We start from the raw sequence: 21,757 nt of genomic DNA on the forward strand, positions 1-21,757 counted from the left end.
TTTATTATTTGCTTCTACTGGTTAATTGTTTTATAGTGAACAGTTAAGGGTTACATATGATCTTACATGTGCAGTAGGTGTGGCAGTGCTTCAGTGTGCAGTAGAGTTGTCTTTCAGCCCAGTGGTTACAGGTGAGATTCTGGTCTCTGTAGTCCATATGCACATGGCTTTGGTGGTGACGTTATAGCAACAACCTTAGTGTAAACGACTCCATTTAGACATCAGCTCTCTTTCATCCAAAACATCATGTGATTAAATCCACCGTTCTTTGCCCATTGATGTGTTGACATTTATTCATTCATTTTTAAACCAAATAAAGTAACTCCTTATTAACAATGAATTGTCTTTGAAAGTAGAGCGAAATAAAGTAACTCCTTATAAACAATGAATTGTCTTTGAAAGTAGAGCAGTCCAATAGTGATTAGCTGTGCATTTCTGTTTAATGTCATGAACATAAAACCCGTACATGTCTCCTCATGAATCCGTCACATCAAACAGGCTGTTCTTTATTGATCTCTGTGCGATCACTTCATCACTAATCCTCCGTCTACTGCACAGCATGGGTGTGAAGGGTTCCCAGGGCAGGTGGGTTGTTGTAGCTTTCCTTTTTTCATACTCTAGACAGAGATGTTCCTCAGTCATTTATGACGTTACGGTCTGATGTCTGACTGTGTTGGCAGTTAGAACAGCAAAAGTTAGTCAGCTCAATTATCATAAATGTTCATCAATAATGAATATTTTATCATCAATCTGCATCATACCATTGTAGAAGATTTTCTTTCTAAAAGGTTATATTACAAATTTCATCATTTAGATATTTCGTTGTTTTATTGATTTGCATGACAAAGGAAACTGTCTTCTATATAAAATCTCAATGTCTTTGTGTCGTTTTATCTCTTTCTATGACAACAAAGCTGCCTACAAAATGTAGTCATCAGTTTGTTAAAAAAAAGGTAAATTAAATAGCATTAATTAAAATGAGAAACACTGAATTTTGAGGTTTTGAAAAGGAGCTGTAGATTAGCATCTTTCATGGAGAACAAATGCACAAATGAAGAAATCCTTCTGACTCCTGGCTGCTGACTAGGTCACATTGCTTTACATAGATTTCAGAGTCACGTTTCTGATGCCTGGGTGAAATCTTTCTAATCCAGAGGGGAAGACCAGATAAGCTTTAATGGCAAATTTGAGGCTTAATGGGGAAACTTGGAATTCCATCTGTGACAAACAAAAAGCACATCAATAATGGATTTAATCCAGCAGATTAGTGGTAGTTTGTAATGAGACAAGATTCTGTTAAATGTACCATTTCCAAAATCCTGTTATTTAGTCCGTTCAGTTCAGTCTTTGTAACAAAGACACTGGTTTCAATGCTACTACAAAAATCTCTACTCCAATAATAAAAAAAAACTAAAAAAAAACCCCAACCCTTTGTTAGGTGAGGATGACAGACGGAGTGCACCATCCTGCTACTTTATCTTCTTTCCAGCCTGAAGATGTTTTAACGCCCTTAGGCAGCCCAGGGATTGATTTGTGTTTTATTGTTTTTATTTTTTATTTCGACGCCACCTGAAATGAAATCACTGTCCTGCAAGATTGATTGAAACGCTGCAGCTTCCCGTCATCTATGGCTCGTCCCCACCGAGACCCCGAGGCGGTGGGGTTCAACAGCAGGGAGAGGGCTCTGCAGTTCTTTTGACACCCGACCTCACTCGCAAAAGGTCACACGATGCTAGCTGCTGGCAGGTCTCATCATTCCCTCATGACATGGACATTATGGTGCCCTCTAGATGGCGTGTCAGTCACCCATGGTGGCAAGTCAATTAGACATGTCTGGAGGCAGTGAGGGAGCCTGTGTTTGCTGGTCAGAAGTGTGGCTTCGAGGGAGAGAAATGGCCAGACTTTAATTAGACTAAATATATTCATGGCATGCAATGGAATTAAAATACACATATAATTAAAAATGTGTAAATTAACAGCTGCATATGGAATCTGAAATGCTTGAGAGATTTGTTTTTCTTCTGCTTTACTATGGTAACTGTTTTTTCTCCCTTTTTGTCAGAACAGTTGACATTTTTCACAAGTTTAGAAATAGATGCTGACAATTTAAAAAAGATTATCCAAAGATTGTTTGAGGTTCTTTCATTAACAAGTTAATTTATGAAAGGTTTTGATATGAAGTATAATAAAAAAGGGGATTTTTGCAGAGACAGAATGAGTCGTGGTTATCCTTAGTGCTGAAAGTAAACATAGAAGTAAATCTGATTTCAACCACAGACGATGACAGTATAATTAGACCTTTCACCAGCTCCAGCTTGTGTGTAGTGATGTGTGTAGTTTCTCAGGTGCTGCTGAAGTTTATATTGTTTATTTTTGGCTTCAGATCTGTCGCTGCTTTGGAAATTTCTACTAACCCCTGACCATATAATGATTCCCAAAATTCATTTCTTTCTGCACAAAAATACAATGGCTACTCAACCACTAGTCAACTAGTTCATTCTTTGTCCTTTGTGGTGTGAGCGCTTTTGATCTTTGAACATTTTCAGAGAGTAAAAGGTCAGAACATATTAATTCAAACATGGCTTTAAAAGAAAGTCAAACTCAAAGTCAATATGTGGAGCTGTGGCTACGATGCTGTTTCTCAATATCCACGAAGGTGTCTTTAGGCACCGACTCTAAACCCTAATGAGTTGTTGTGATTGATCCTCTTGTAAAAGATTTAAAAAGTATTTTTCAAACCATTAATCTTCAAAGTCTTTTCCAAACTCTCCTGAGTGATGTGATCTAGAAGTCGTTTGAGCTGATGTGATGAGCTGACTTCCTTCAGGAGCCCAGTAGACTTATTTACTCTTTAACAACAACACTTTTGTCTTTTCACTGCCATGCAGTCATGGTTGAATAACATTTTTATGCATGCTAAAATGTATGTTTTGCAATGTATGTGATTAAAGCTAAATCATAACATATAGGCACGAACTGTCCATGAATTTACAGTACACGCAGGAACAAACGCTTCCTGTTTTAAGTGAAGAATTATCTTTATCCCTAAATCTGTGATGTCAGACCAATGACCAGCTCCATAGTGTGTGAAATGGAAGAATATGAAATGTGGTTCAGTGATTTGTCTTCCAGTAACAGTGAATTTACTGCTTCATAATATAACCCTCATAAAATACAAGCCCCACCACCAGTCATTACCACTAAGACGGTCAGTCCCGTGCTTCGCTATATCAATAATTTGTGAACAAAGCAAGTGGATGGAAGGTGTTCACCAGAGAAGGGAAACCCAGTGGGACGGAGCCTTTGTGATTGACTGCTGTACCGTCCACGGGTTTGTGTTGAACACGTGTTTTCAGCTTCTTGGTGCTCCTGCGTCAGGCGATAAGCTCCCTGTCAGTGTGCTGCCTCAGCGTGAGAAAGGCTAACATGTGTGAAAAAAGGCTCATAGACAAATGCAGGTAATCAGAAAGGCACTCTTTAGATGCAAATGGGTTTTTACTGCACACAGTCAAACTGCAGCTGTGTTTGGCACGGTCGGGATCTGTAGCTTTTCAAGGGCAAAAAGCTAAAAAAAAAAAAACAGACATTTTACAAGAATGTAAAACTAACATTAATAATTCAGTAGCTTTTATTTGTATTTGTCAACTATATCACTGTGTGCATGGCTTCTCCACAGCCTGCTTTCCCTAAACTATTTTTGTGAAACCTACTTTGTAAGGTTTTGGATGTTCTCTAATGTATGTATGCATTATGTAAAAGGATAAGAGAAGGAATCGTCTTGTGCCCTGCAGTAGATTTGTAGACGAGCAAAAACTGCCGACTGGAGACAGTCATTTTCACAAATTTTCCCACCTAAACTTATCTTGCACATCATGCGCAGTAACAGCAGCTCAAAGCTTTAATCTCTGGAGGAACTCTTGCTTAAAAGCTGAAGTATTGTTGGCTGTTCCCAGGAAGCTGTAATACTGGGTGGCCAGAGCTCTAAAGAGCTGTATGGTTCGAATAGAAGAGTTTCACAAATCTGAGAACTACAAAAACATACTCTCTACGTTTAGTCAGGACTTTCTTTCTCTCATCATCTAATGACCTGTAGTCGCTGTATGTGTGGGCTGCCAGGGCACTTTGGTTTTCATAGTGGTCATTTTTTAATACAAGTTTCAAAGCATATGTACATGCCTTAATACATTTGTAAAAATATAAAAATAAGGTTTTTTTTGGGGGGGGGGGGAGGTTACTGGCATGTGGATCAAGTCCTGTATGCTCAGTTGTATTGTATAAAACCACAAATTTGGATTTTGTTTTATTAACAATCAGATATTTTTTAAGGTTTGAAAAGATTACATTTTGTCCATTTAAAGGAGCAAGAATTTGTTTGAGGTTGTCATCACTGATGCTCATGCATTAGCCATTTGGGATTGGAGGATTGTTATCCTTTTTCATGCAATCTAACTTTATATTAAAGCATTGTTTCCCAAAGACTGGGTCGCGGCCCTCAGGCAGGTCGCAAGAGATTGTTTTAAACTGTATTAAAGCATGTTTTTATATGTAGAGAAAACACATCAGGAAACACCTGACTCACTGTGATAACCATCAGATATGGTACTGACTAAATTACCCAACATGCAGCAGGATATTTGTGGTGTGTTGATCTGTAATTCTTCATGCCATCAGTGATCTGAATGTTCAGTACATTTAAATATATAAAGTAGCTCAGGTCCCAGAGGACACTGTACCAAACTGGAGTTTTGTCAACAAGTTTGTGATTATGTGCTTTGTTAGAGTTTGAAATATTAGGACGAGGCTGTAAAAAAAAAAAAAAAAATCAGAGAAAATATTATCCTCAGCAGAAGATACTCCTTCCCTTTATTGCTCACTAATGCAGCGTGGAACAGGTCTGACTCACGACATGTGCTCCAGATTTGCTGTAACATCCATAATGCTGTGAATAATGTGTTCCTGGTGGAATATAATGACCCCAAGATCCATCAGGATAAAAAATAATTTGGCAAGGTCAGTGTTGAGGCTGCTATTTCAATTACACTGTTTATTGCATGCGGTTTCATTGAACATAGTGTTAAAGCTTGTGCAAGCTCAGCAGCGGCCCAATGTTTGAGGTCAATAACTAATTCCAAACAGGACAAGTGAAGAGCACGCAGCCGGCTGCTGCGTCTCCAAACTGTGTTCTGCTTAAATAATCAAACTAAGTCAATTGTTCTTTTCAATTTATAGACAGGGTTATATTCCACTTACAGACACGCATGCACACAGCACGCCAAAAGTGCAAAATGTTTACTTTTGTTCGTCGGTGCGTGTGACGATGAGGTGTCATGTAATGTCGATGCAGTTCATGGGATCAAAGGTCACCCACAACAGAGAGTCGGTCATCAGTGTAGCCCGCGGAATCGCCTTGTCTTCGCTCTCCACCGAGACAAAGACAGGACTGCAGGTGTGTCTTTTACACAGATGAGAAAAAAAACACTGAAGCCTCAGCATTTCATCTGTGTTTAAAAAAAAAAAAAACCCAAACAACTACATACGTGAACTCTTCTCTTTAATAGAAACAATAAAAAGTGTTTCTCTGCAAAAATCAATGGTCATTGTTCCCTAAACTGAAGTGAGTGGAAAGTCCATTCCTACTTGTGAACACAGTGCAATAGTTGCTTTGCTTAGTAATGGGCCAGTCAGGCCTGTGGATATCGTTTGTCCCCTTTAATTACTAAGAAGTAGAAATTGTTATTCATGGTAAGAGACGGGGGAATTGCCCTCCGAACGCCCACTTCCCTGAGGCGTACTGCTCTGAGCATCGACGTGGGAGGATGAGCAGAAAACAGATGCTACCCCATGATTTCTGATTGTTTGTGCTAATGATGAGCCGGGCTATCATTTAGATCTGTTAATGGAAGTGCAGCCTGATGTAAATTCCAATTTAATGGATAAGGCAGTGCTTATTGCTCAACACTGAAGATGTTTGTAAATACAACAAGTAATTATTTACACGTACTCTATGCAGTACTTGCCTCTTGGTCGCCTTTGGCCAGGTGTGGCAGGAACACCTTCTTTTGTCTGCTCCTTCTCATTGATCTGGGTTTGTGACCAGGAGAACAAAGACATCATCAGGTCCAACACCGGACCAGGAACAAAGCAGCAAAACTCTCTATCCAAAATGGGAACCACAAACATTCTGACAATGATATCATTTGTGTTTTTTAATTGTAAAAATATTTTTAAATACATAAAAGACCTTACCTTACTGGTCAATCTGAGTTCCGGGCCAGTTGTGGCAGCCTCACAGTTCAGAACTCGGCCCTGGGCTGGGTGTTTGACACCCTCAGTTTAGTTCAACTGTTTTCTGTGGCCCTTGTCACTACTGGTCCTTTATCAGACAGCTTAGTTTTGAGATTTACATCAGAGCCTTTTGAAAGGGCTATTATGATTACTGGCCATTAAGTTGCCGTTACAGGGCAATAAACCTGAAACCGCTGTGGTGACCGATGTAGAGTCTACACCAATAACTCCCACATGTACAAGTGAACACTTTTAAAAGGCCACGCACCAAGGTGATAACAGTGACAAAAATACAGAGATTTTTCCATTGTCGTGGTCAGTCTCAGCTGCAGTATTTTAAGTATTTTTGTTTTTATTATTTACAGTATTATATGTCATCTGTGACTTCTTTTTCTGATTCTTATTGAGTTGGTCAGAGAAAAAGTTGTTTTTTTTATTTTGTCCTTCATTCCAACTTTTCTAGGATTGAACTCATGGTTCTAGAATTCAGTTTTGAGGGTCACTTGAGGATTTCCTTTGTCTTGGACGTCAGCTGTAAAATCTCAGGCTGATCATCAAATATTTTAGGAGTAATTAGCATAGATATTAGTAACACCACCGAGGCTCGTGTGTTGTTCCTCTTCCTTATCCTGGATGTGACTGTCTGTCCTACCAGTGTTTAAGAGGAGGATGGGTTGTGTCCTGGAGGCTGGCTGTGGTAATTCCCAGTGGTGTCCATCAGACCCTGTCCCTCAAAGCTCTGACAGAAGGAGCTATTATTTCCTCATCGCCCCGGTGGCCCGTATCTCGTGGGAGTGGCTCCACCACTTGAATGACAGCCCTACACACACACAAGCCCTAGGGTTAGTGAGTAAGAACTCAGCGCAGCAGCGTCACCCTTGTCCCGCCCACACCCACATCTCACTTTTTCCCCTCCTTCTCTCACATCTCATCTCTGTGAATCTGCATCCTCAACGTGGCCAACGTTACCTCCACCTACTGGTTCATCAGCCAAAGGTCTCGTACATAGGCTATTTCCAACTCGGCGCTACCTTATTTCCAGTTGACCAAAGAACAGCGACCCCCCAACATCTATTTTTATCATCTGTCATCGTCACCATCCCCTCTCCCCCGTTATAATTTTCTGGTGCACTCTATTAGTTCCTTTAATCCAGTATCATAACAGCCAGGCATAGGATGGGGGGTTGCCCCAGACTCTCTCTCTCTCTCCCTCTCTCTGTATGTATGTGTCAGGAGGTTTACCTCTTGTGTAACTAAGACAGATGACTGTGTCAAGGTTGTTTCCCCACAGGGCCAGGAGAGGAGTTCTCCTCCCAAGCTGCTTGGTTCCTCCACTTTGCAGGCTTGGTTGGGCCCACGCTGCTTATTGTAATGACCTGATGTAGATTCAGGATCAGCAGCCAGGGGCATCCATCTACATCAGGGGTCAGGAGACAGGAGTACCCTCTGAGTGTGTCTGCCGGCCTCTTTTGGGTCTGTCTTTCTTTTAGTGTCCAGGTCTTATTGTGTCTATTTGTAATTGAAAGTAGAGGTCAAGTTGATGTCAGTCGTACTGGATATTACTTTTCAACAATGCATTGCACCTTGCCAAAAACTCAGAAGAATAAAAATCAAAGGGAGAAAAATAAAAGGGACAGTCGTGTTGGAGTAAGACCACCATCCTTCACGGTTGTCTGGGTGTCTCACAGAATTCAAGACTGAACTTTGTTTCTGCAAAATACTTGAGGGAACTGAATACTTCAGAGATTTTCCATGGCTTTACCAATGAAAAAAAGCCCATTATATTGCTGTCACCTTTTTTCTAGTGTAAACTTGGAAAATAAATTGCTATTGTGAATGTACAAAAGTAGACCAAAAATGTCCCTCATTAAATTATTATGATTCCAGTCATTAAGCCAGATTTCGGTTTTACTTGTCTTTCACTACTTCTGCTGCCATTTCCACTTGCATTCAAGCCAGCAGTCGGGGGGCTTCCCTTCAAATGGGATAAAATACATTTTTTTTGTAAATGTGATACATCCTATTTGGCAACAAAAGACCATTATCTGAAAAGCTCTTTAACACTCCTGCCTGTGTTTGGTTGCTGTCCAATTTGTTCAGCTATTTAAATCTGCCTGGTAATTGCTCTGAGACACTATCTGTTTTAGTGCTTTATCTTGTGTAAAATACATTGGTCATAAAATTAACAAGAATGAGGCCGGCCTTAGTTGGCCGGAACGTATGAAAATCCAACTTTTGAATCTGTTACCCTCCACTTAAGGTAAAATACTCAGTGTACAGCTACCAGAAGGTACTGCACGGCCTGTCATTACCTTAGGATGAGACCTTTTTATTTTAGACTTGAGGCCAATACAACTTTCTCCCCCTAGTAGATAAGTATTGTATGTACCTTTTGTGTTTATATGAACAATAGAATTGTTTAAATTTCCATCTGAATTCACTAGAAATGTATAGTTTGGTACAAATACTGAACCATTCTGTTCAGAAATGCCCATGGTTTTAAGATTTGATTTTGTAATCACTGGTAAATAATTAGTATTTCTTGTAATGTTAGACTCCACTTTATTAAAGACTCCACAAGATTGACATCTCTTATCTACTGACTGCATCACCATATATAACACAGCCCTTTTTAGCACTATAAAATACCAAAATGCATCTACTGATGCTGTAGCTTGCACTGAGACAGGAAAATATTGTCACGAGTTCTTAACAATGTCTCACTTTTCCCATCTCGGCTCAGTGGAGCACATTAAACCATGAGAGATATGGTCGTCCTGTGCTACATGGGGAAAGAAAATCCTTCTTGCTGTACTTTTTATATCTCTATAAATAGACACCCTGAAATCAGGGGTTTGCTCTTGTTTGGTTGCCGTTTTTCTGTCTCTTACTAAATGTACTGGGTAAAACTTTTGAGAATGAGTAGAATGACATGAGGCTTTCATTGCCGTACTGTGACTGTTTATAAAGATTCACAACAGTTTGTCCCCATTTTCAGCTGTCTTGACAATGTTTTCAGTAGTCAGATATATCCAGTGTTATGTCACTTGTGTAGACAGTGAAACATAGAGTGCTTTTAGAATCATTCATTTTAAAACTAGGCCAGCAACTTACACATTGTAATATACTAACCAAAAAGTTCTCCGAGATATTTAACAAGTTGTTAGGTCCATGTAATGCAAGACCATGTTGATTTTGCAGGCTACAAATCGTTAGCCTTTTTAAAGAAAAGTTTTGGTTGAACTTACTATAAATATTTTAAGTGTTCACTTTTTCTAATTTTTTTTTTTTCAGGAAAACCCTAAAATATGTCTTGGGCAATGATGCTACAGGCTAACAAAAGCTATTGAAAACGGTATCTGTTGTAAACAAGATATTTCACGGTACTATTTCACATTCACTTCTCTAACCTTAGATGTTCCTTACATACTGCTCATCAAAGAACAAAAGAGTGAGAGTTTTCTGTAGCCCATTAGCCTCTCTATTCAGTAGTAGTAAGAATGTACCTTACTGTAGCCAAGGACAGTCACATGTTGGTAGGCTCCCGTCAGCTCACTCTGATTTATACCCTGGTCCAACAACAAATTAACACTGGTACCTTCCCTTCACATACACCCTCATTAATAACAGAGCAGCTGTGCCATACTGTAATGAGCCACTTGATGTAAATGTGGCTCTGCAGAGTATGTGAGAGCAAAGTCAATTGGTGAAAGTCTGCAATTTGATAAATATTCAGCACAGGGTTCTCTCCTCTTTTTCTGCCCGAGTCAAGATTAATCGTCAAGCAGGAAAGTGAAAATGCCCTTTTTTGTAAACTCTCTGTAAACATACACTGAGGAGGAGCTGCAGGGATGGCGCTCTCTCTGACTGCCAGTTTAATTTGGCTGCTGTTATTACAGTATTTCATGCAAGTCAGGTAGGAAGCAAGGGATCCAGCAGAGTAATAGGAAGACTTTCACCTTGAACACTTTCTTCTGAACAGATACTTGAGAAATCAGTTCAGAAATAACAGACAACAACATTACATGCACAATGAGTCTGAGTTTTAATTACCTCTGAAGTTTGAGGAGACTGTGATTGCTGTCTGTCAAAGTGGAAAAAAAAAAGAAAGAAAATCGAATTAAGCTTAACCATGGAGTGTTGTAATCTCTGGATTTTCAAGTATGATGCTGAATTAACTTTAATTAGGCTTTTGAGCATAATTAGATGAAACTACTCATTTGTTAGCTGCATGATACAACTGTATTTTACACAAGCTCAAGACAGTCACTCTTGCTAATTACAGCATGTGTTATGGCTCTAATTGGTTTTTGTTGTGTGTGAGTGTGAGTGTGTGGATAATACACTGCTGCTGCCACTGTTATCTGTGCGCCTGGATTAGGCTAATGTGATGAAATCCTCATGGAGAGATGATGTGCTCTGCTGAAGGCTGAGAGTCCCGTCGTGCAGGGCTCACCATGTCAGAGGCTTGTTGAATCACGTACATGTTCAGGACCACTGCTCCTGTCTATCAGCACCCAGACAGTACAAACCCACCGAGTCCTCATTATCTACCTGAGATTTCCATCTGTCTGCTCTCCTTTTCCGTCTCGATCGTCGCAGCTGCTTATCCATGTACAGTTTTCATGTCTCATATCACAGGCTCGGCGGCTATTTTCCTGGAGATGAAGGTTTAATGGCAGGGGCTGTCAGGACGTGTGGTTTGAATGCTCCAAAAAGTTTGCCATTTAATGAATCTATTGAAGTAAAAGTACAATATAAATCAGATTTACTGTCTTATTTACATACTTAAGACAATGGAGAATTTTTTTGATGCGAGATGCAATATTCCCTAACCTGGTTAGATATGTCGTAGCCAAAAATAGTCAGTCGGATCTCCCCTTTAAGTACAGCAAATGAAGGTTCTCTATTAGACTTGCATTACTTTAGAGCCCAAGGCACTGAAGAGAGTCTAAGAGGAAATGTTAAGATCTGAGGAGGCAGAAGTGGATTCATCAATCTTCCATTCTGTTACAGTGTGCTTAAAACATGAAAAACTCCCACACTTAGACAAACTTAGAAGCGTGTATCATTTGACCTTCCACCCACCAGCTGAAGCACGTTTTTTTTGGGAGGAATTCGGCATCTCTAAACTTAGATAACCCTGCACCATTAGTGTCATTTTCCCACACTTGAAAAGCAGTTTTATAAATATGTCCTCACCGTCCTGATATTTGTCCTCATCATAAGATTTTAATTTCCGTTTGGTTTGATGTGTCGGTGTGTCACTCAGGAAAAGGGCTGGAGGAGGAAGAATAACTAGTTTTAACCTGTCCCTTAACGATGGGTCACCACAAATGTAGTCTGAATAGTTGGACGATGAAGGCGTTTTAACTCAATGTAATTCAATCTGGGATTTGGAAACCTGTACAACTTGGTATCAAACACTGATCCTTCTGCTGTGCCATTTCAGTTGAGACCTTGGTTTTTACAAATACTGCTATGCTTGACCATTAGTTTTCTATAGCATGGATTTAATAATTCAATAATGACACAAGTGTTTGTAGAAAAAAAAGCAAAGAGTAATGAAGGCCACATTAGGTTCTTGAAACAATACAAAAGTGGGGATTATTTCAGGATTTTTCTCAAGTCATAAATAGTAAATGGGTGTAGCTTTCTGCTTGAATATGTACAGTAAAGTCCTGCCAAATCTCAAATAAAGGTAATTTTACCTTTATTTCAAAGTTAGAGACAGTGTTAGACAGTAACACCAAAGAAATAGTAAATCTATTTAGGCTGATTATTAATGAGTGTCACTGCTCATTTACTGCATTCTATATATTTCAGCGTGAAGTCACAATGCAGGTTCTGTGGGTCTGAGCTCAGGTGTCGTCCTCCATAGTTCTCCCAATGCTGCAGTTGTTGCATTATTGGTGGTTTTACATTCATTTGAACAGTTTTTCTCTGCGTCGGCATCATTTGGACAGCCAAGTCTGCACTGTGTCTGCTGTGATTCCATTGGTTTTATTGGAAATACGGGTGGTCACACCTACAGAGGACAGTATGCCATTGGGCTGTTTTGTGTATAGGACAGTATGCCATTGGGCTGTTTTGTTTGTACAGCTGTAGTCATGGACAGCTACAGTAGGTCTTTGTGATCCCCTCCAATTCTAAAGCCATTTACTGTTGGCTTGCACAGCTGCTAATGTGACAATCTTAATCAATTGAATACAAAATTGCTATGTGCCATAGACAGTAGAGACAATAAATGCAGAGCAGACCCAGACGTCTCTGTCATACCTCACTGGAAGCATTGCCTATTTATAAGTTATTGCAGACAGCAGGTTGAAATTCATAAGGGCGTACAAGAGGCAGAGGGAGATTGCCAGCCTCTGCCACTTATAGTGAATGAAACCTCTGGAGCTCCCGTCCTCCAGAAAGTGCATCTGAAACACACTATTAACTTTCCCATTGTTGATGTCACTTTTTATTGCCCGGTGGTTTCAGGTTCTTCTGAGTTGGCAGGCTCTCCTGTGCTGCTTTCCAAGACAGGAAAAAGCTGTTTGGTTCAGGCCAGAGAGGTTCAGCAATGATGGAGATATAATACCCAGGATTTAATTTGCCAGAGTGGCTCTGGGAAGTGAACTTTTATCACCACTAATGAAAAAAAGGGCTTGGGTTTTGCTTTTTGTGTAGAACCGTGCTTTAAGTAGAGGTGTTGTCACAAGACTTGTTAACACATCATGCTTCAGGTGTTTTATGAGAGGTTAGAATTTTTGAAAATGTTTTGATGTGTTCCTACAGTAAAGTGCAGTAGCACTGAACAATGGTAATGTTTCAAATTGTTGAAATATAAATGAAGAGCTTGGTAGAATGGTCAAAAAAGGAATTGTCACAGCAGCTGATTGAATTTCAGAGTAACTGAAAAAATCACTATAACAGACTTTTATTTTGATAGGGACAATAACAGGTAAAATAGGGATAAAAGCTGAGGGGCTGTACAAAATTCACAGCCTTTCAACTGTTTTCCTGATTTAGACTTAAATCATTGTTAAATAACTATGTTAATTGTTATTATTATATGATGTTAATGACAATCCAGTTAAGCTATAATTTTGCCATTTAAGATTACTTTAAATCATAAAATGCAAATCAGTGCTGTAGTCAGCCCAGTAGGACTAAAGAATAAATAAATGAAAATTGGAATCAGCTCAAAAATTGCAATCATTAGATAAAATAAAAAAGTAAAACTCTCAAAATTGAGTATGATACATGTTTTTTAAATATGATCATTTTCCCCAGAAATGTTCTTTATATCCATTATCTTCAGAGCCTGGTGGCACAGTGAGGAAATGGCTCTGTTTGTTCTCTGTGATACTTGAGCTACATTATGCAGTAAGAAATGTTTGGTGGCACAGTGAGGAAATGGGTCTGTTGAGCTACATTATGCAGTAAGAAATGTAAAAAAAATAAAAACATAGCATGCATAACACTCAAGCTGCCTGAATACTCAGAAAGATGGCGCCTCCACCTGATGCAGTGGCTCGAGTTCTTTTTTAGTTAGCAGCAATGTCTTGAGTTTTGGGTGAAATACTATATGCTTGTGTTCCTCGAGATCTGTTCTTATGGTGCAACGTAACTCGATCTTCCCTTTAAGTCAGAAATCACATACTGTACATCACTTTCTATGTCACTCACCTATGCTTACAACGTGGTAACATCATAAACTGTGGCATAAAAACATCAGTGGGATTTACGCCTGGGAGTCATAATGAAGGGCAAAAAGTTCCCAAGAAATGTAACACAATCCAATGTATGGTGTACACGTCTTCCGTGTGTCGCACTGCGTGACAACGTATCCTTCTGCTCCGTTCATCAACTTGTTCCTGTATAAACTAGTTGGCGTGCGGAGCTACACCCAATAATGAGATAATACTGTATTAATGACATTAGATTTAGTCGGATATCAGGAAACACTGCACGTGCTGTTTCAGCGTGACACTAAGCAGTGAGTGGTATCTGAACATGCCTCTGCCACATTTTGTCCTGACAATTAACATTGCATAATCTGCCTGCTTACAAAGCAAAGCTTTTGTAATTAGACCTATGATGGCACTGAGATAACGAGAGTGATTCCACAGCAGATAATGACTATTGTGCTCTTGGCAGTTGCTCCATTGTTTGTGCGACAGACTCCTGACACAGGGACAGACAAAGGAACACAATAGCCCGGAGTGACCACCTTTTGTTTCCTATAAAACCGACTGAATCACAGCAGACAAATTGCACTCTTGGCCATTGAAATGACGCCGACCCAGGACAAACGGTTCAGACACACCTGAAACGACCAATAATGCAAGAACTGCAGCTTTGGGGCAGCTCGTGAAGACTACACCTCAGCTCACGCAGGACCTGCATCGTGCTTTCAGGCTGCAGTATTCCAGCATGTAGTAAATGAGCAGTCACACTCATTAATAATCAGAGGCTCATGCACTGTGATATGAATAAAGTGACAACATTTGACTCAAAAAATACTTGTTTTTCTTTTCAAGATCAGAGCTTAGACTGCTTAGAAAATGTAATTTGTTTTTATTTATGAAATACCTGACAAAAACCCATATTTGTATGGTAATGCTATTTAAAAAAAAATCAAAGACCCATCCATCTGTTTCAAGAAAGAATGGGATTGTCCTTTGATAAGATGGTGCTGCATTTATTCAAATAAATTAAGAGTTGTCAGAGATGGCATCTTGATAGGAGGCACTTAGGCCTGTGGCGTCCATGGCAGTGCACTTAGCGGGGACAGGTCCATAGTGCAGGCCGTTGACTAATCCATCACCTTCACCGAACGGGACTGGGGGGGTTGGGAGCTTAGTGTCCCCCTCCAGGAAATAATCAGCTTTTAATTTATCACAGATCACAGTGGTGAGAAGACGGATCACTCCGGTGAACCCTCATGTGACCGAGCTCATCTTTCCAGTCACACTGCAGTGCTCTCGCCTCTTTTCATTTATTGTACTTTGGCTTTTTCTCACATCATCATTTTGACGCGTGGTGTTCATGAAGAGACTCTCTTCCTCCATAAGATTATAGAAAATGTAATACCGCGTCAATACCAATGTTTGTGACCAGCCAGCGTCAAACACGTGACAGTGTCATGTGTTGTATGTAGACAGTAAAAACCAGCATCTGTGCTGTTTTTATTTATTTTTAAGCTGTGCTACAGAATGTTCTAGTGTTTTAATAATAATTAATTTCATATTACTCCCTTTAAAAAAAATCTCCATCTGTGTCAGTCAATAGGGTTCCTGCGGGCCACATTTGGTCCTTACCGCCCCTATTTGTGGACCATTGGGTTTGTATCTAGGTACCCCTGACATACATTGTACACAATGTAGTGGTAAACCTTTGTCTCCTATATGACATTTTACTATTTGGCTAAAATGGAATTCTCCCCATTAAGTCTTGGAGAGACTGCAACAATTCTGATTAAAAAGTCCTAAACAGGTGAAACAAGTACACACCCACACGTAGGAGTACACATAATTGGAAGAACGGAATAAATGATCCAAACTGTATGCAGTAATGACAGTTAAGCCTTATGTTGTGCATCCTCCCCACTGATCGCATTATAGATGCCAGGCAGGTTAATCCTTTTATTGTAATAAAGTGATGCATCATAATGTAGAGTGAATGCATTAGTAAGTGTTGGCATTTTTATGAGGAAGGAGTAGCCATGGTGACAGAAGTATTTAGTACTTCAGAGGCACGAAGTATAAATCAAAACGTGGACCAAGCAACAGAGCACACGCTGAAAAAGAACTGTTGAGTGTATGTTTACACCGTACCAATTTACGGTAGTTAACTTTTTACTGGTTAATTGTCAGTTATTACATCACAACACTTGACCTCCTCAATCCTCCGGTCCTCGCAGTGTACCCTCGTGTCCATGACGTTTTGTCAGGTCTCCTGATGTGCTCCAACCCATTAATCTTTGTAAATCTTTCAAGTGCCTTTAGATTTGTTGTTCTTCTGTCCAGGTACCAGATTCTCAATTCTCTCTAAAGATTTTTGGGCGATTTAAGTCGAGTTGTTTTGCGGGCAAGTCAATAACTTTGACGTTGGCCTTCTAGAGATATTTCTTCAAAAGATTGAAAGTCAGCCAGGGGTTGAAAAACGAATTAAGGACAAAGACCTAGTTTGGGTCTGTTAGTTCTTATCGCTCCTTTCAGTCACATCCTGTTTTGGATGTACTGAAGCATCAAAGGACTTTAATGGAATGTCCTCTAATGTGATTGACTGAGGTAGCAAAGAAAACAGTATTGATGAAGCAGAAATCAGAAAGTCCAAGGAATCCTAGTAGTTGTGGAACATGTTTATCATTCAGGAAAGAGTTTAAGCAATGCTGTTGTACTTCAATAGATGTCAATGGAACTTGACCATTTACAAAGCTACAGTATAAAACAGGTGTTTAGGCCACACACTTGATCAGATAGAACACACAAACTGTAATTAAAGGCAGATTTCTGACTGCTTAAACTCCATCTCAACAATACGTATATATACAGTATATATGCTATTCATACTGAAGGAGCTGCTGGACATTGTAATTCCATCCCATGCCTGTTTGTTTTCTCCACCTCTGCCTTTCATTTGTTTTGCCAGTGTTGGAAAAGCAAAAGATAAAAAGGGAATTGATTAAACGGCATAATGTAGAGTCCCAGAGGTAAAACGTACAGATTCATCTAACTTCTACTATTTACCTAAGAAGTCTGGAAATCTGTCACTCGCTCAGGTTTATTGTTTATTGCTCTTATGAGCAATAAACAATAAACCTTTGCCTTTATTTTTCATGTCAGTACAAGAATTTCCAAAGTAAGACAAACACATACAGTATTTATTAGAAACATTAAAACGTGTGTAAACAAAGCTGGGTTTAAAACGTTGGCGATGGGAAAGTATTGTCAACAACTTTGTCACGGTCGTAGAAAAATCAATTTGTAGGCAGCGACTGCTCTTCCTGACTTTTGTGGTTGTTGATCAGTGAGCTAGCAGCAGTAGCTCTTGTCACTGGTGATTAATTGTCTTCAGATTCATGCAGCCGTCACTGAGCCTGATAACAAGAGACAATGAGAGCCCTTTTATTCCCCTTTAACTGAATTGGTAGTGAATGCGGAGGAAGCCACTCAAACAAACCCTGTGTAAAACACGTTTATTTCATTTGATGGAGGCGGGCTTAATAACCACTACAGAAGGCTGGTCATTGATTGGATTGTGATGCATCTTCAAATAGGTGCTTGTGGTTTCTGGAAAGGAAAGGCCCAAATAAATCTTCCTTTATCTCTAATCCCTTCTTTCATTAATCAAACAGGACATTGAGGGAGATGAGGTAAATTAGTTGTATGTGGCCTTCCAACATTTGATTCTGGGTTAAAGAGGCCATCTCTCCTATCCTGCGTTCCCAAACCCAACACCTGGTGCGACCTCTTGTCACGGCCATCTCCTGGCTGGTAATTGAGTATTTATCAGATTGCCTGTGAGAGGACTCTGCGGTGTTTATCTGACACCATTATCAAGAAAAATGAGAGACCCTCTTCCACCGTTCCTCCGGTGTACTGTTGTGCTGCTGAGCTAGCAATGTTTGAATTCTTGTCTCTAGCTACAGGATACAAACATGTTTTTACAAAAAAAAGAAAAACAATTGAAGAAGTACTCTGTACATTAATACTGCATTTAAACTTTAACCTTATCTGGCTAATAACAGATTTTTTTTGTGTTGCTGAAAAACAACCTGGTTTTCTGAGAGGATATCATAACCATAACACAAGCCTCTATAATATTTCAATATACTGTATGCTTGAGCATTAGTGGAAAAAAAATATGTGTGAGCAGTTCCCTTTCTTCAGAGGAACAGTGTTTCAATGCCATTCTAAAAGCATGGTAGACAAGACTCCAACCACTGTCCCATTGCAGATCCATATGCCTCAGCATATGGATCTGCAGTGGGACCGTGGTCTGCCTTGTGGTCTGCCTTGTGGTCTGCCTTGAACTACATAAAAAAACATAATATCTTCCAGTGGACCCACGTGAAGATGCTTGCTTTTTTGTGTGGCCATTTTGGCCTTGTCAAATTCTGTATCAACTCAAATGACAATTTCTTGAGGGGTTGATGCCAATTTTTTATTCAGCATTTGCCTTCCTTCTGTACAGTATTGGGAGCATTTACTGCTCTAGGGTCAGTATGATTTAACGTACCCCAGAGACTTTGTCAATCTCAGTGAAATAGTATTTTCTAAATATGTCACGTCAAGGGTTTGAGTTTTTCACTCTTTGCCAAACTTCATGGGTAAACATGGAAAAGTGTAGATGGGTGACGTACATCAACAGGAAAGCAACATTCTAAAATGGGTGAAAAAAAAGACCCACATCCCACTAGTCCTTCTGAACATCCACAGTTCTGCTCAGACCTGTCCCTTTTTATTATCACACAGGCCAACGTACACGTTTTTATTGAGTAGAGGCAATATTGAATCGCCCTCACAAGACGTGAGGTCTGACAAAAACGTCTGCTGTAGTGCCTTAGAATTTATGACAAAGCTAGTCCATCATATTATGGGTGAAGCATATCCAATGCACAGGGAATGTCATGCCAAGAAAAGCTGCTGCAAAGAGAAAATCAAAGTGCCTAGCAGTGCAGAGAGGCGAGTATGAAAGAGAGCGAGCAAGAAAGATATGGAGAAAAAGAAGTTGATGGAGGCGCCGAGCCAGCCCTGCCTGCTAGATGTAATCAAACAAGGGTGAACAGGTTGTTCCACAGATGGCTGATCCAGAGAATCCTCTGATTTATTTCCATCCTACAGATGGTTGCTGTCACCGTGCACAGGTGATGGCAGCGTGGCTGCATTGTTTCGCACACGCAACACACAGCTCCGACGCCTTTGTCTCAACTGACTAAAATCAATTTAAAACTGAGGCTCTTGTTGCATGCATATTTTCTATGGGTCTGTGTGTCTGCGGCTGTAAACAAACAGGTTTAGCATCACAGGAAGTCAATTCTCATCTCGTCTTTCCTAAGCCCTCTAACCTTAAAATTACAAATTATGGAGTCAAGTACCATATAATTAAAATGTCAGTCAATTCAATGTAGAAATGAGTCACTCGTCCTACTTTTTATTTACTAACACTTATAAAATGTCAGAAAGGAGTTTATTATGTGTACGCTGTTTTCATTCATAAAAGCTTTTTAATTCAATCTGTTTTAATTGATTTTCTCTTTGTCTTTTTTAGAGTAGATTTAAATTTCTGAAAACTTCACCTTCAAAATGCAGTTCATTCTACCAACATTCACTGGGAGGCCTAACATTTCTAGGATAGATAAACTGTGATCTTTCACATGTCCTGTAAAATTTGTGCTACTGTAAGTAAGTAAGTCTAAATCCAGAAAACGTCAATAATCTTTGTGCAGCTGTTGATGCTTGAGCTGTTTTTCTCATTTCTTAAAGTGAGAGCAACCATCCCGCCGACATTTCTATCTATTGCTTCAGCCATGACCAATGGTTCGTGACTAAGGTCTAAAGAGTGAGATAATCTTCAAAATCACATGCCTTCACTACAACCCAACAGTGGAGGATTTGAACCTCTGCCCCATCTGTCAGTCTGTCTCCCAAGATATAGGAAATTTGGCCATTGTACCCAGTCCAACAGAGGACCTTCAAATCTCCATCAGTCCATACTCAATGGTGGTGCTAGTTTTAGTTATTTTGTTGCTTTATTTTTGCAATGTAATGTTGTGGTGAATATTAAAGACCACTTAATCAGAAACCTATGATCGGCATTGGTCTGATTTTGGTCAAAATTTCAGGATCAAACATAAACAACTAAAGCCTGTCCAATCTGATACCTGAGCCCAAACGTTCACCTTAACTTTGTGCAACCTGCCATAAACAGGGACACTATCACGTCAGCAATGGTAACCCACAGCATGCTGGAGGGGGAAAGAAGGTATCAGATTGATATTGGTATCTGCAGATACTCCAAGTTGCAGGAACAGTATCGATCATGAAGTTGTTTCCAGCCATCCCTACTGAATATTGAGAAGTTACTTTATAATTTTCAGGGCTAGTTCTTGACATCAACATGTCAATCACGGCACCACATAGTTGACAAAATAAAAATAATAATATTCCTGCACCTGTAATATTGTCAGTGTCAGGAATGTGTTCTGCTTCATGCTCCTTCCAAGCTTTATGACATTCGTAGCTCAGGCCTGTTTGAAAACATTCTGGTTATGTAGTTAAGATGTATAATAACGTCACCTCTTTCCTGTTCTGTCGTCTTTCCTCAGATTGACACCAGTGATGCCAAGACATTAGAGCAGGACGATGCGTGGCAAGCAGATGAGGGTCGCAGCCCTCTGTGCAGTGGTTCTGCTCACACAGGCTCTGACCCAAGAGCTTCCTTCAATCCCAGGTAAGTCATATCACACATTAGTCAGTGTGGCTGTCTTCATCGTGTCAGTTTGTCTTCAACTCTGTGTTTTTTTGTATGTTTTCTTTTTTGACTATTATTAGCCTGACACTTTTGGCCCACCGTTAGTGATGTATTGTTTCCATGTACCCATAATCCTCAATGTTACAAAGAAGTTCCAACAGTAGTTTGGCACCTGACAGATCAATGGTCTCAGAGGAGGCCAACAGTTCCAGCTCTCTGCAGGAAGTTGGCACAATGTGTCACTGTACCAGATCAGTACTGATGTTCTTGTTTCAGTTTGTACTGTTGTCATCACGGTCCCTCGCAGAGTTTGCAACATTAGTCATCGTGAGCTGGAGAAAACACTACTTCAAGTTCAAACCTTTGTCAAAGCCTCAACAGTATCTTTAGTCAAATTGACAATGAAAAAAAGTCATGTTTAAACAAGTATCGAGCAACAATCACTGAAATATTTGTTTGTAAAACAGTGTCCCAGTAGTCATTAGGATGAAGACTCTTACACATTAACATCTTTGCCTTCCACATCGTACTCCTACATTGTCCAAAGGCAGTTGAGGAATAAATCCTTTATTACAGACTAACATGTCAGACTGGCCAGTAGAAACAAGGATGGATCGATCCGATCACGTTTTCGTGTCCGATACCAATACAATACCGATATTAGTCTGTTGTCCTCCATCATGCCGCAGGCTGATGCTGCTGAGACGATAGTTTCCCTGTTTACAGCATGTCAAGCAAAGTTAACTTGGGCTTAGGTATCAGATCAGATTTTTATTTATTTTTTTATGTTCGATCTTGAAATTGTGACTATATCAGACCAATACTAATCTGTGTATTATATCAAGCCATCCCTAGTAAAAAAAAATCACTCAACACTGATATAAAAACAGCACAGATTAAAACAATCTTTAATTACTGAATTTATTTATTTGTTTAACCCAAACTGTTGTATCTGGTAAACGAGTCCAACAGGAGGATTAATTTGACAGCATTAATTAAGAAA

At 39.7% G+C, this 21,757-nt stretch overlaps 1 protein-coding gene across 1 annotated transcript in view; it reads left to right on the top strand.

Moving 5' to 3' along the window:
- LOC103378049 (roundabout homolog 1) overlaps positions 1-21,757 on the top strand; it is a 222,460-nt gene that overhangs the window by 7,843 nt on the left and 192,860 nt on the right. Inside the window, exon 4 of the mRNA XM_008309098.3 lies at positions 20,609-20,733. Coding sequence (XP_008307320.1) covers positions 20,646-20,733 — 88 coding nt within the window. The 5' untranslated portion in view covers positions 20,609-20,645. The remainder of the gene's footprint in view (positions 1-20,608; positions 20,734-21,757) is intronic.

The sequence above is a fragment of the Cynoglossus semilaevis genome, chromosome 4 (genome assembly GCF_000523025.1).
Source record: "Cynoglossus semilaevis isolate Cse_v1.0 chromosome 4, Cse_v1.0, whole genome shotgun sequence".
Lineage (NCBI taxonomy): Eukaryota > Metazoa > Chordata > Actinopteri > Pleuronectiformes > Cynoglossidae > Cynoglossus > Cynoglossus semilaevis.